The 13,635-nt window shown below is 42.1% G+C and overlaps 1 protein-coding gene across 1 annotated transcript in view; it reads right to left on the bottom strand.

Moving 5' to 3' along the window:
* The window catches only part of ITPK1 (inositol-tetrakisphosphate 1-kinase), a 156,225-nt gene extending 142,660 nt beyond the window's left edge, over window positions 1–13,565 (bottom strand). The window contains exon 1 of the mRNA XM_085317528.1: window positions 13,380–13,565. Coding sequence (XP_085173654.1) covers window positions 13,380–13,474 — 95 coding nt within the window. The 5' untranslated portion in view covers window positions 13,475–13,565. The remainder of the gene's footprint in view (window positions 1–13,379) is intronic.
* Between the last annotated feature and the right edge of the window lie 70 nt (window positions 13,566–13,635).

Here is a 13,635-nt window from a genome sequence, read left to right as displayed (position 1 = left end):
AAACCAGGTATATCCAGGTCCCAGAGAATTCAATGACAGATTTCCAACAGCTTCACAGGGAGCTGGATTAGGCCCAGGTCCATAAATATCCTCAGCTCCCACTGAGATCAGGAAAACTCAGTACCTTAACAGGAGGCAGGAGCTTTTCAGAGTCCTGGCCTAATTCATAGGCAAGGGTTACTATTTTGGGAGTAAGCACTAATACRAAGAACTTGACATCCATCTAACTAACCTACAAAACAGCAGATATAGAGATTTTCACCTTACACATCAGAGAACAGCTTTGCCCAAGAAGAAATGAATGGTAAAGCTGTCTTAGGACAAATGACTTCACTTCCAAATTATCTGCTCAGACTCAATACCAAACATTTTACTTAAGGRCTCTCAATTGTGGTTAGTGTCATTTGGGTTTGGAGGGCAAAGGGGAAATACACTTTTCCATAGCCTCTTGGTATTATCTCAAAGAAGCGTCATTTGAAATTACACATTGGCTGTAGTAAATTCTCTACTAACGTTTTATAKTTTCAGAAATAAATTTTTCTGGTTTAAGAAAACTCTCCTGTCTGGTTCTACAAATATTTTTCTCCACAATGACAAAAAGGARGAACTATGAACAAAGGAAAATCAGGGAAACTATAAGAACAGCCAGAGCAGGTCAGACCAAAGACCCAGTCTACCAAGCCTCCTGTTTCCAAAGTTCAGTTCTATAGTCAGACACAAGAGAAACATCCTAAAATACCGTTTGTCTCCAGTAATCTCTTACAATTAGAGCTATACTAGTTTATTACCACGGTAACAATGAGAGAGGAAAACTTGYCCAAAAGGAATGGGATAAAGTACTACATTTTAACTGGTTATTTGAGACAAAAAGAGAGATCAAATCTCAGCACTAATATATTGTGCCACCCCCCACCCAAACAATATCTATTGTGAGCTAAAATGGGGTACTAGGCCGATCAGGAAACCACAAAACACAGTAGTACAGCAGCACAAAAACGAGAAAAAGCTTTCACCAGAAGAGCTGGTGGTCTGCACAGTTCACATGGTTCCACCACACACCATTTAATACAGTCACGCTACAGACACGGAAGCGACAGCCAACTGCACTACATATCTGAGTTTATTTTACTTCACAATTTAAACATAGCAGTGGACCAGCATCAATCAAGTAGTCTTCTCCATTCTCCAGAGCTCTCTCAGGGAGGCACGTAGTTATATACTAAAAATCCATYTGGTTTGGTTACAGAATCCAGAACCACAGACAAGCCATAACACACTTTCAGGAAAAGATGAGTGAAAAGAAAGCTTTAAATTATATTTAGACCACCAGAGAGCAATAAGATCTACTGTTATTTCCACAGAAAAGCAAATTCTGATCCACAAAAAAGTTCCAGCTTGAGCAGAAGTGCTATCAGAAAACCCACCACAAGTAAGCAACAGAGATCAATGTGCTGTAGAATATATAAAGAACATAGCTATTATCACATTGCACTAACAAAAGACTGAGAGGGGAAACAAAGCTAGTTCCATGCTAGTACAAAACAAAAGTAATTTAAACTTGATGGTAAGGTAGTGAACAGAAATTTTCTTTCTCTGTTGAGCTGCAAATAAAACAATTCAAAGCACAAAATCTCTCAGGTGCTGAGAACTGAAGGCCTCATATAGCATCTGAAAGAGAAGATAGAGCTTCAATCCCCAATTAGTAAGCAGCTTATACTTTCTGTCCTGCAAAGCACACTACGTTTTATAAAGGCTAGGAAAAAYGCCAAAATAACTTATTGCCTTCAAAATTCACTCCAATCTAAATGGAATTCCTGGACTTTCATCTATTCMTCAAGACAGAAGAAAAGGTTACACTAAAATGTCAAACCCCAAAGTCAAAACGTAATCCCAACTACTATTCGTCTGCCAGCAGACGAGTCTCTCTTCCTCCAACAGCCTCAGTTACTGCTTGCAGTCTATGTGACCAGGGACAGCTAACRGTGTAAAACAAAACATTTTCTCCCCAAAGATTAAACCAGTTTTAAAAAGTAGCAAAAGTTTTAAAGCAAATAACTTCTATTTAGTAGCAAGAGCTGCAGCTCAGTTTTATCATCACATCCTGTTTGCACAGCACATGGTGCCCTAACACAGTGTACTGACACTACTACTTCTCCCCTTACGCTTTCACCTCTCTTCTATTCAGATGTAGGGTGCAAGTCAGCAGCTACAAGTATTCTCTTTTTTTTTAGCTATTATCCTTTCATTAAAGTAATAGGATTTCTTAATTTCCTTTTCCCTTCCCTTCCTCCCACACATACGCTTAGACAGACTTTAACAAGACTTTTCTTTCAGTGCTTGAAAACCACCAGATTGACAGCTCCAGTGAATTAAGCTGCCTCTTTGTCGGCAGAACAAGAGCAGCACCACAGGCAACCTCCAAACAAGCTCCCTCTATCCTCCTCTTCCCACCCCTCCAACTAGCAAGCATATCTAAATGCTGAACTTTGCACATGGCTCTATCATACCAGGGGGCCTTGTAAAGAGTCTCTGATAACACGGTTTGCCCAGACTATCTCACACGGGACACTAACGGTGGAGCCCAATGTGACAGGAACATCGTAAGTCAGCACACTACCAGCAGGCAAGTGTGGCTGCATCCACCGTCCAGACAGTGCAAGAACTCTAAAATCATGAGAAGGTTCTAAGTGCATTCAACTACATATTCAAATACTGACTGGCAAAGAAAACTTATTTTACTCAACACTCTGAAAGTATGCTGTATTGAGACAACTCTTAAAGCCACACTGGAAACTGCAAAAAAGCTACATTAACTGAAAAAACAGAAAGACTAGAAAGATTAAATGCCCTCAGTATCAGACAAAAGATGCAGATTTTATTTGCAAATTAATTCTACATATGGCATAAAGGCTACAGAAGACAGTTTCTGTCATTGTTACAGTACTAGCACCGTACTTCAACTTTGGAGATTACTCCTCAGCTATGTTACCACCTAACAAGGTTGGGCAACAACTGGGGATCTAGACACTTTTCTCTCTTTAATTATGAGACAGAGATTATGTTCCACAAAACCCTCCATAATTAGCCTAGTACATGCTAATCTGTGATTCAGAATCAAGTTATAGTATGGTTTCTAAGCAGCGCCCAACTTCTGGTTCCTCCTCCACCCAGCTCTTTTGCAGTTTTTTCATTTTTATCAAGGAAGTTCCTTCTTTCAGGAGGAAGGACTTTTGACTTCTGAACTTCTTGCAACTGTTTAAAAAATATAAGCATTTCAATCAAATTGATCAAGAGCCAGGGTATTTTTGTAAAATGAACATGTATGCATACATTTAAAAATTAGAAGTGCCTATTTCTTTAAGGGTTAAACAAAACCATAAGCAACTTTATATTTTCTCATATCTCAGTCACAGCAAAACTAGAGAGTAACCAAGCTACACTGATACTCTCTTTACTTTCCTTTGACATCAGAAATAAAAGCAAGTTCAAAAGCTCATTAAAAGAGTTTATATAGAACACGTGCAACCGTAGCTATTAAACCACAGTGTCATGGATGCAATCTCTGCCATGGGAGTTTCTAAACCACTGACAGAATGCAAGAGTGTCTGCCAAGGGAAGGTGAGCACATTTGCTTTGTATCTCATGCTCTCTGCAAGCATCTGCTACAAACAGTCATTGAGATTCTGGCTGGTCAGGTTCAGGTCTATTCAGCTGGCCTGTCTACCAATATCAGTTAGAGTGGTTAGGGCCTCTGCTGTGAAACAAAATACACTGATCAACCCGTGCTTGAATAACCTCACCATTAGCCTCTGTGCTACTCTGTCATCCTTCAGCTGACAGCAAGGAGAGAGCCAACACTGGCTGCAGTGATACCAGACTACAGTGACAGTGAGCAGAGGGGAATGGATCCCCACGCAATAAAATCTTCTAAATGGAGATAAGCTTTTGTAACACAAAGGGATAGCTATAATCAATCCTCACCAAAACATCTAGACACAGATGTACAACAAGCAGAGTAAAACAGCAACAGTCATCAGGATATACATTCACGTCCATATTTTCTAAACTACACGGAAATAATCAAGAACTGCACTAAACAGATACTTAAGAAACAACCTAGCCAGTCACATTTAAGTAGTCATTATTGCATTGCACTCATTAAGAACACAGTATATTGCCAGAGCAGGCAACATTTCATAGTGCACCTATACAAAGGATGATACTTTCTGTACTTGTAATGAAACCAAGATAAAAAATAAGCCAAGCAATTATACTGTTTCTTATGACTGCGAAAGCAATTAGGAGTGGCAGGGAGAAACAAGTACAGCGCTCTGTCACTGCAGATGGGGAAGGAGTGGCATGGCACAAATGGACCTTTACGATATCATTTCCTTCCAGGGCCATTAATCATCCGGGACATCATTTGTTCTGTCAGCTATTAACCAGTTACCCCAATGCACAGATAACTTTATCAAGGTTAGACAGTGAGAGTCGTTACTAAACACTACAACATGCAATACAGAAGACCTTGTTTCCAAAGAATCCTTTCTACTATTTCCTTCTGCTGGAAAAAAAGAAAAAGACATTAGTGTATGTATTTAGCCATATGTAACACAGGAAAAAAATACGAGCAGAAAGTAGGAAAAGTCTCCAGCACATTAAAAAACAYGATTTCAAAAAAAGAATAACTACATTGTTTACAGCAAAAATATTCAACACAAACCAGGTCTCTTAAAGCACTATTTTTTAGCCTGTTAGCACTCTCCAAAGGGGAGAAACTCCCTCAAAGTGCACTCATATTTGTAATATGGTCCAAGAGGGCAAACATAGAGCTGTGGTAACCACTTTTCTGAACAACCAGCTCAAGATTTAATATTCTGTCTCTGCTGCAGACATGTCTCATTCAAGTACTTTTTTGGCAGCTATACCATGAAAGATTCAGTTTTGCCAGGCTGTGCCTGGGGACCCAGGCTGAACATGCAAAACCAATGCRTTAGAGTGGAAAGACTGAAGCCTGTCGACAAGGAGGAAGAAAAGCCCCTGAGGAGGGTGATGGAGGGAGAGAACAAGCTGCTGTCTTGGGGAGGAAGGACAGACTCCCATCCCTCCCAAGCGGGCATGACTCAGYGCCCTACCTAGACAAAACGAGACGCTTCATAAATCCTCTCTAACCCACCTCCGCAAGGAGAGGATCAAACAGCTCAACACGAACTGAACCTGCTTCCACGTTCTGGGCCAGGCTTTGCCAATTTCTTTCCTAAAGATGCATTTAAATCGAGAAACACACACTTCCTCCACTCCGCGGACCAGAGCGCCAGGAGCCCCTGTGAGGTCAGTAAGCCGACAACCTGGTACGGCAGGACAGAGCAAGCTCCTGCTCTGCTCGTATCCTCGCTGGAACAGCCTCGGCACTGCAGTTAGGAGGAAAGAGAACTARAAGTCACAGGATGAGGGAGATTTACACGAAATTAAATGACCTCCGCCCAACAAAACTCAAACGGTGTCATTCTGAAAGCCACTCTTAAAGCATGTGGTTCTCTTCCAAATCTGATTTCTCTCAGCAGAGGGAATACAAGCTAAGATTTGTGCAGTATTTGGACAGCATGGATGTACTAGCAGTTTCTGCTCTGATCCTATACAGGGCTGAACTCCTTCTGAAGAGAGCTAAATTCCACCAGGACAAATCAAACCTTTGTCTGAGGACTGCTGAACTCAAAAACGAAGAGAGACGGAGAAGATAATCTGACAGAAGAGTGTTCCCCAGCACTACAGCACAGATGTGCCCAACACAGGTGYTTATTTTATCTGCTTTTGTTTCCACATGCTCTCCTTCCTCATTTTCTTGGAACATGACAAAGAAYGTCACCTTGCCAGGAAGCGCCAAATGTTGAGAGAAATAACACGTCCGGTCAGTATCATGGGACATAATGTCAGCTGATGCTCCCCAAGTGCGGTACCTTAAGGTAGAGCAAGAGCTTTCAGCGGTCATCTCCGAAAACCTTTTCAGGTCAAACCTACATTCTAGAAGAAGCTGCACACATTCAGCCTGTGTGCCTAGATCTCCCAAGTCACGGCTTTTGAATCAGTAAAGAGACGTCAAACTAAGCCAGGTACACAAAGAACTTTCTCACACACCTTCTGCAATATCACAGATTGTACAAAAACAGGGATTGGTCTGCTGACCTCAGGAGAGGCCAACTTCTTGGCCTTGAAATGGGACCAAATAGACCCACGTCATTCCCAACATGTTTGTCCAAACTGTTCTTCAACATCTTAAGCAACGAATTCCACCACCTACCTAGACAATCACAGTATTCCTTCCAAATACATAGCATCCCTCCTTCTTGGCTGCTTTTTGTTCTACCCACAATGGAACTGGTGAACACACCGTTCCTTTTTTTTTTTTTTCCCCTCTCTCCCTCCTCCTCCCTACATCATCTAAAGATCCCTCTTTAACCTTCTCTTCTTCAGACTAAATTCAGACTGAATAACACCAGTATGATGCACCATATTTTCAAGACCTGTGATCAYTGTTGCTGCTCTTTTCAACGCTCTCCAGCTGACCTGCCTTTTCCTTAAATGTAGTATCCAAAAATGAAGGCAGTAGGTAAGACTACTCCAGCAGTAGTCTTATCAGAGCTGAGCAGAACGAAAGCATTACTTCATGTACCCTGAAGGCTATATTCCAACATATGCATCCCAAGATGACATTTGCCTTTTATCTTTTGGCAACACTGTCAACTCGTATTCAGCTTGAGACCTACAAAAGAATCCAGATCTTTCTCTAGAACGTTGCTACCTGACTCGGCTTATTTTTATGCTTCCTTGCCACACCTCAAATTAAACAGGTTGTGGTAAGGGACGTACCAGAGGGAGGATGCAAATTTCCTGAATCTATGGTAAATGATTGTTAGATTATGAAAGAGACTCACTATGAAAGCAGTGATTGTTAGTCAATCACTTCTGCTGCCGAGCGGCTGTGCTTTGCATTCCCATGAAATAGTTCTTGTTCTGCAAGCATAATACAGCAAACTTTTTATGAGAGGGATGCCTATCAATGAGTGCTCTTAGCTATTAAGAAAAAGCACATATYACCAGTTCTTCTCGGATGCACAGAAAACTCTACAGGAAAAGGGAGCAGGAATCAGAAATATATAGAACTCTTTTCCTCCAAAAAATATGGGGGGGGGGGTTGCTGCTACCCTCGACACATTTTCATGGTTTATTATAATTTCTACCATTCAGCTAGCTGTTAGGTTTGCTAGAGCTAATGTCAAAGAAATGTATCCAACAATCCTCCTCCCAGTTACTTCTTGTGATACAGAATTCAGACTAACACAAGCACAATGGGAGCTATTGATCAATGCATGTACATTTTATTTTTATGGCTTTTAAGATCATAAAAGCCAACTGGCACAAGTCAAGCATTTAAGAAAAGTAGTATTTAGGGKTTTTTTTTGGTGGAGGATTAAGGTTAAAGAAAATCTCATGAGCTCTTTCTGGAAAAAATATGTAATATAATTCATGGCCTGCTATATAAAGAAACAGTTTAATTTAGTAGCTTCAAATCAGAATTATTCTTAAACCAATCTTAAAACCCAGGTTTAGACTCTTTTGCATAGACCATGGTGCAAAAAAAAAAAAAGGCCACAAAAAGTTTAAAAGAGAAAAAAAAACCATACAGATCTACAGCACTGACAGTAGTATTTACCCCTATTTTATTGTTGATTTAATAAATAGTGGGTTCTAGCACATGCTAAAAGAGGGCTTAACTGCCTATCACAGAAACAAAATGAGAAGAATTAATTTAGCTTAAGAAAACACCATGAGGAAGACTGACGTGAACAGAGGAATTTAAACTACCCATGCAAATACTTTGGTAGGGAAAAAAAACAGTAGACGCTTTGTGCAACAGATTGATCTCCTATTGGCATAAAAATAGCTTTATTAAAACTCAATAGAAAAAAAAGAAAAAAAGCCATAATGACCTGTCAAATACAAGTGGTCTTCAGTAAAACTGATACATGCTCCAACAGGAGTTATACACTCAAAGAAAATTCTTTTGGTTTTTGCAAATGGATGTACAAGAACTGCTGAAGTGGTGCAGACAGCAACTCAAGAACATGGTCTAAAGTTTGACAACAATCTTCAGCACTGGGTAGCACCTAGAAATCCAGCCAAGATCAACAGGCCTCAGTTTCATGTGTGTCAGCCAGTGCAATCAGTTTGTCATGGACGGTTTTTCAGAGACAGAAGACAATTAGACTTGTTCACYACAAGCACAGCAACCAGACTTTACCAGAAGGAGATCTTGATTACCTTGCTTCTATCTTTTTCTTTTTGGGCAGAATTAGATTTTCTCAGAATTTGTAGAGTTTCCTTCAGAAGTTGTTCCTCCCAGCCCCACTCTACCTTTATGAAAAACATAGCACAATAAAATCTGGCCATAAATAAGGTGCACATTTCTTCTGTCTGTCAAACTGTAGGATTTATCATTACATAGATTACATCTTGAGGCAGATGTTCAACTYATTTGCTATTCATTTTCTACATAGTATTAAGAGGAAATTCTGACTCATTATGTGTATGACTACCCAGAAAGGCTACCATACTAACATGTGGACCTATGAGTTGCCCATGTGAGTGCTCCTACCCTAAATAACTGTAAGAGTAGCTTTTCACTCAGAGTGGGGTGACTTTAAATTACCTCTTGGATGAAGCAAATATTCACTTCCCCTTACATCATGGTAACTTGCTCATGCTGCCATAATCTTACTGTCTCGAGTCCCCATGGCTCCCAAATGAGACAACATTAACTGATGATATGCAGAATAACTATCAAGGAAATAGAAGCCTTTTATAGAGAATCCAGTCATTTAGTGATGTGCAACCATTTACAATCTGAACTGGTGCCAAACACATATAACTCATTTTTGAAAGAGATATATGCAATTCTTTTTACTACTGCCACCACACCTCCTCATATGCACAACCACATAAGTCTTCTTCCTTGCAACATCCAGAAAGGCCTGGCAGTACATCTATGTGTATTTTTAYAATAGGTTAAAAAAACATATAGATATAGGTATCTAAGAGTCTTCACCACAGCCTGCAGCTCACATCATAGTTCTGCCATCTGTGTAATAGAATGGGGCATCCCCATTTTCCTAACCTTGCATTAGTGCTCACACAGCTGCACTGCGATGATCATTTCAGCGTCAATGTGAAGAGCAGGGAACTGACCGGACTGAAAACTTTTGACAACTGCATAATCACTAAAATCAGCTCAAGACAGAGAAAGAGACYGAACAGCTGGAAGGAGGAGTAACTATTCCTTTCAGCAGTGGTAAGGACACAAGACAACATCAAAACTACAACTTTACACCACAGGCTCCTAAATTCTCAGTGAGGAGCCTCTAGAAACCCAATTCTTTACAGGCTATAGGTGCTCTATATATTTTTTCAATACTAGTTACCAAAAGTTTTGATACTACACCACCACCTTGATGGAGTTGAAYATGAAGACTCACAGGAAAATCTGCTTCCCAGCAACTAAATATTTGTTTGCCACAGTCCCATAATGGGCCCTAGTCGCATAAGTTCACTTGCAGCACAAACGGTAGCAAGAAGATAATACTAAATTCAACACAAAGCACGATGACCTAGCAGCTTTCACTCAAAAGCACGAGAGGACAATCTGGCAATAGCAGCTTCTTACATTGCCTCCTGACTAACAAATACCCGAGGCGATAAGAAGCCTGTGCTGAACACACTGCTCCATGCACAACAACTCGATCCTATATCATGCCTCTCAGAAGGCCCACGGGTAGTAGTAAGGCTAAGACAGGGACTCTTCTCCCTGATGAAATGGCACTGATGTGCAAAAAGGTGCGAAGATGTCTAGCTCCATGGACAGCTTACATAGGAAGGAGATGCTGGGTGGAACTGAAAGCCAGTGGGGGAAGCAGAGACCAGAACCAAAGACTCACTTCATCCCAAAGTAATACCTTCACTACAAGCGTGGCACACAGGGTGACAACCTTGGCACCAAAACGCTCACATTTCTTTCTACACAGTGACAGGTTCAGCCAGAGATTCACAGCTAGCCTGGTCTACTCTACAGGTTCAATCTCCCTTGGGAGACTGCAGGTGCCGGTTTCAACCCAGGCTCTCCACTTCCCAGGCAAGTGTTCTACCCTCTAGGTCACAAGTCCCAAACTGCAGGCCACAGACCACCGATGCTTTACAACAGGCCCGTGAAACCATGCTACGGTTACCACCTTTCCACTCAGAAACCTGGAAGAGATTCGGAAGCATTAAGGGTTGTAGTGGGCTGTAACCCCACATTTTGGGAACCACTGGTCTGGGCCATAACATGGAGGCAGGTATCACTAGAGCTATGCACTTTCTCCTCCTCAGGTTACATCRGAAAGGCGAAGTCAAGGCTGTTATGCTCCATGAGGAATACAACTCTGGTAGGGTATATCTAGTGGGCCAAAGAGAGAACCCTAACTAGCAGGTGAGCACCAAAGGCTTTGATACAAGGAAAAATAACTTGTGAATCCAAAGCTTAGCCAGGAGTGCCAGGAGTTTAGGCAGGAAGGTAGCAGCTCCAGTAACACACATTACCAAAGCTTTACACAGCAAAAAAAAAAAAAAAAAAAAAAAAAAAAAAAAAAAAAAAAAAAAAAAAAAAAAAAGAAGAAGAAGAAGAAGAAGAAACCTACACTTTCCCGTCACAAAATGACAAAACATTAAGAACAATTTAGATACTAAAATTTAACAGAGAAATCTATCAAAATCCAACTTCAGTTAGGCTTTAAATACCTTCCTTGTCTTTGGATCCAGTTTCAAGGAACCTGCGCGGTCTTTGTGGAGCAGAAAACTGGAGACAGGCCTGCCTAAGCCCCGGAGGAGCACTTTAATCACTGGGTCACTCACGCTCGCTCATGTCTCATTTCAATCAAGACAATATAACAACATTTCAGCTTAGGAGTGCTACTGGAGACAACACCAGAAATCACTCTTTAAAAAGCACTTCAGCAGTTAGACCTTCTCTCAGAAGACAGCTCAAAGTGATTTTGAAATGTCTTTCCCTGTTCCCTTTATGACAGCAGCGCTTCACATTAAACCTAGCTGCACTGGCAGACTGCAAAAAATGAAGAGTTTTCTTACTCCAACAATATTCCTGGTTTAAAAATAGTGGTACTTCAGGAATTCATTAGGAGTCTTCTGTTACTTTCCTGGGTTATATAACTGCTTCACTGCAAACCCATACAAACAAAACTGAACTTTGTAGTCATCCAGAAAGTATATCCCTAGGCAACAGGCAAATAAATTCCAAGTAACAGTCACCATAAAACACAGAGTAGACAGACAGACACATAGTCCACGGTAATGCATGAATCACTGTACAGGAATGAGTACGCTTGCCTTATTTCCTATCATGCACAAAGTTTGTGGTAAAATGTATGTTGAGCTTGGCATTACTTTTTCTACAGCAATAAAAGTTCATAAAGTCAGAATGAATCAAGTAAATATTACATATAAAACACTCGAAATCTTTGCCTGAATGAACGTGATCTCCCACTGATGTCAATGAAAGTTGCCTGGATGGAAACTAGAATATCCAAGACTTCAGCACAACTTGCTCCAACAGCTGTGCCAGCCTTTAACTTGACACTTAACTTCTTCAAACAGGGTAATAATAAATGCTCCAAAAAAATCAAAGCCTGACTGAACAGAGGTGGCTACCCAATGTCTGTAAGTGCTATTCAAAAGAGCTTAGTTTGTACTGCAAGAGGTGCTGGAGGAAATACAGAATGAGGCAGTCTGATTTTCATCAAGAAATCAGGAAAGTGTAGCAAGAAATGCTATAGGGCCATTTTCACATCACTGCCAGGATATAAAACTACTAATAAATCTGTGCATTACATGAATAAGTTGTGGATCCATGATATGAAATACAAGTATAAGGAAGTTCTGAAGTGTGGAAAACGAAGCAAACCATCTAGTCAGAAACAGAAACAAGGACAGCAGAGGGGAAAAAGCCAGTTTTTGAGATTCCTGTGCTTTAGAAATTAGAGCACTTAATACCAATAATGAAAGACAAATTACTAGGAAAGAGTATGTACTTTCTAAGATTAYCCTCAGTTTCATGTCATGAAATCCAAACTGCACAAAACTTCATGAGGGGTTTTTAAGGGTTACTAGAAGTYGAAGTGTATTTTTGAGTGCCATAAAAACTAACCAAAACCATCTTTTAGGTATGTACAAAACTCCGCATCAATCATTTGGAAGTATTTGTCTGGAGAACCACATGAAACTTAGAGAGACCTTAAAACAGAACTTCTGTTTTTTTTCTGTACTTAAAAGAAAGCACTGGTAAGTTTTGCTGAAGCTTGACACGGAGGACACCAGTGCCAAGCTAATACAAAAGCTTCTGTCACTTTCTCAAAATTGTTTTCAGTTTCTTCTGCCTCCTTCATCTTTACAGAAAACAGACAGTGCTGCCAACAGTTCTACACAACAACGTGTTCTGTGGTCAAGGAACTGCAAAATACAGGGCTTGGTGGTTTTAGTACGAAATGCTTTAATAAAGCGTATTTGCAGCTTGGCAAAATATATTTTGGAAGGTCTGAACAAAGTTCAGAGAAACTAGGAGTTATTTAAAAATATATTCAATTATCAAATGCATTTCAAATACCTGTTACACATGTTCTGTCCGATTGGAATAAATAAGGAAAAGCTATTGTTCAGTATCAGAAGCGACAACGCTTGTGTCACAAGACCTTGGACCTACACGAAGTTTACAATTCTAATTAAATAATAAAATTRATTGTGCAACATACAGCACACATGAGCCTATATACTCAGAGCCGGAGGTAAAGGCTATTTACAACTCATCAAACCAAGCTTTACCTCCGGGAGGACAGGCAATACACACAGCGGCTAGGCATGCCCTTCAGTCATCGCTCACGCCTCCCAGGCGAGCGCCAGGCTCGCTCGGGGGCTTTGTACGCACCAAGTTAAMGCATTTTTCTCCGAAGGGAGAAAAGGAAACTTATTCCAACCCACTCGACTCTCCTGAACGGCAACAACCCGGCYTCAGCTCCGGGTCCCCGCCAGGCCTGCGCAGGGTCCAGGCGAGGCCGCTTCTCCCCCAAACCTAGCGAGCTGCCGAGACGCGACGGGCGGGTGCTCGAAGGGAGCGCGGCCGGCAGGTGCGCGCCGCGCCCCCGGCCCGCAGCCCCCGGGGGCCCCGCGCGCCGCCGCCCGCCGCCGCCCGCCGCCGCGAAGCCCCCGGCGGGGCAGAGCCCCGGCGCAGGCCCCGCGGCCGCCCAACGGCCGCCCCCCCGCGGCGGGAGCCGCCTCCTCACCGGCACAGCTCCGCGAAGGCCTGGAAATTCAGCTTCCTGATCTTCTTCTCGCTGAGCCAGTAGCCCACCCGCTTCCCCTTGAGGAAGGTCTGCATGGTGCGGATCGGACCGGATCGGCGCGGCGCCGCGGGGCGCCCGCCGCGGGCCACCTGCCCGGCGGCTCCTCGCGCTGGGGCTCCGCGCAGCCACGGCTGCAGGCGAAAAGGGACGAGACAAGAAAGGAAGAGAATCAGGCGCTGCCGCCGCCGGCCCCGGC

Source organism: Rhea americana, unplaced genomic scaffold (genome assembly GCF_003343005.1).
Source record: "Rhea americana isolate MKP2758 unplaced genomic scaffold, rheAme1 scaffold_5, whole genome shotgun sequence".
Taxonomy (NCBI): Eukaryota; Metazoa; Chordata; class Aves; order Rheiformes; family Rheidae; genus Rhea; species Rhea americana.
Note: the sequence above shows the minus strand (reverse complement) of the source record. Positions and strands in the feature narration are given on the sequence as shown.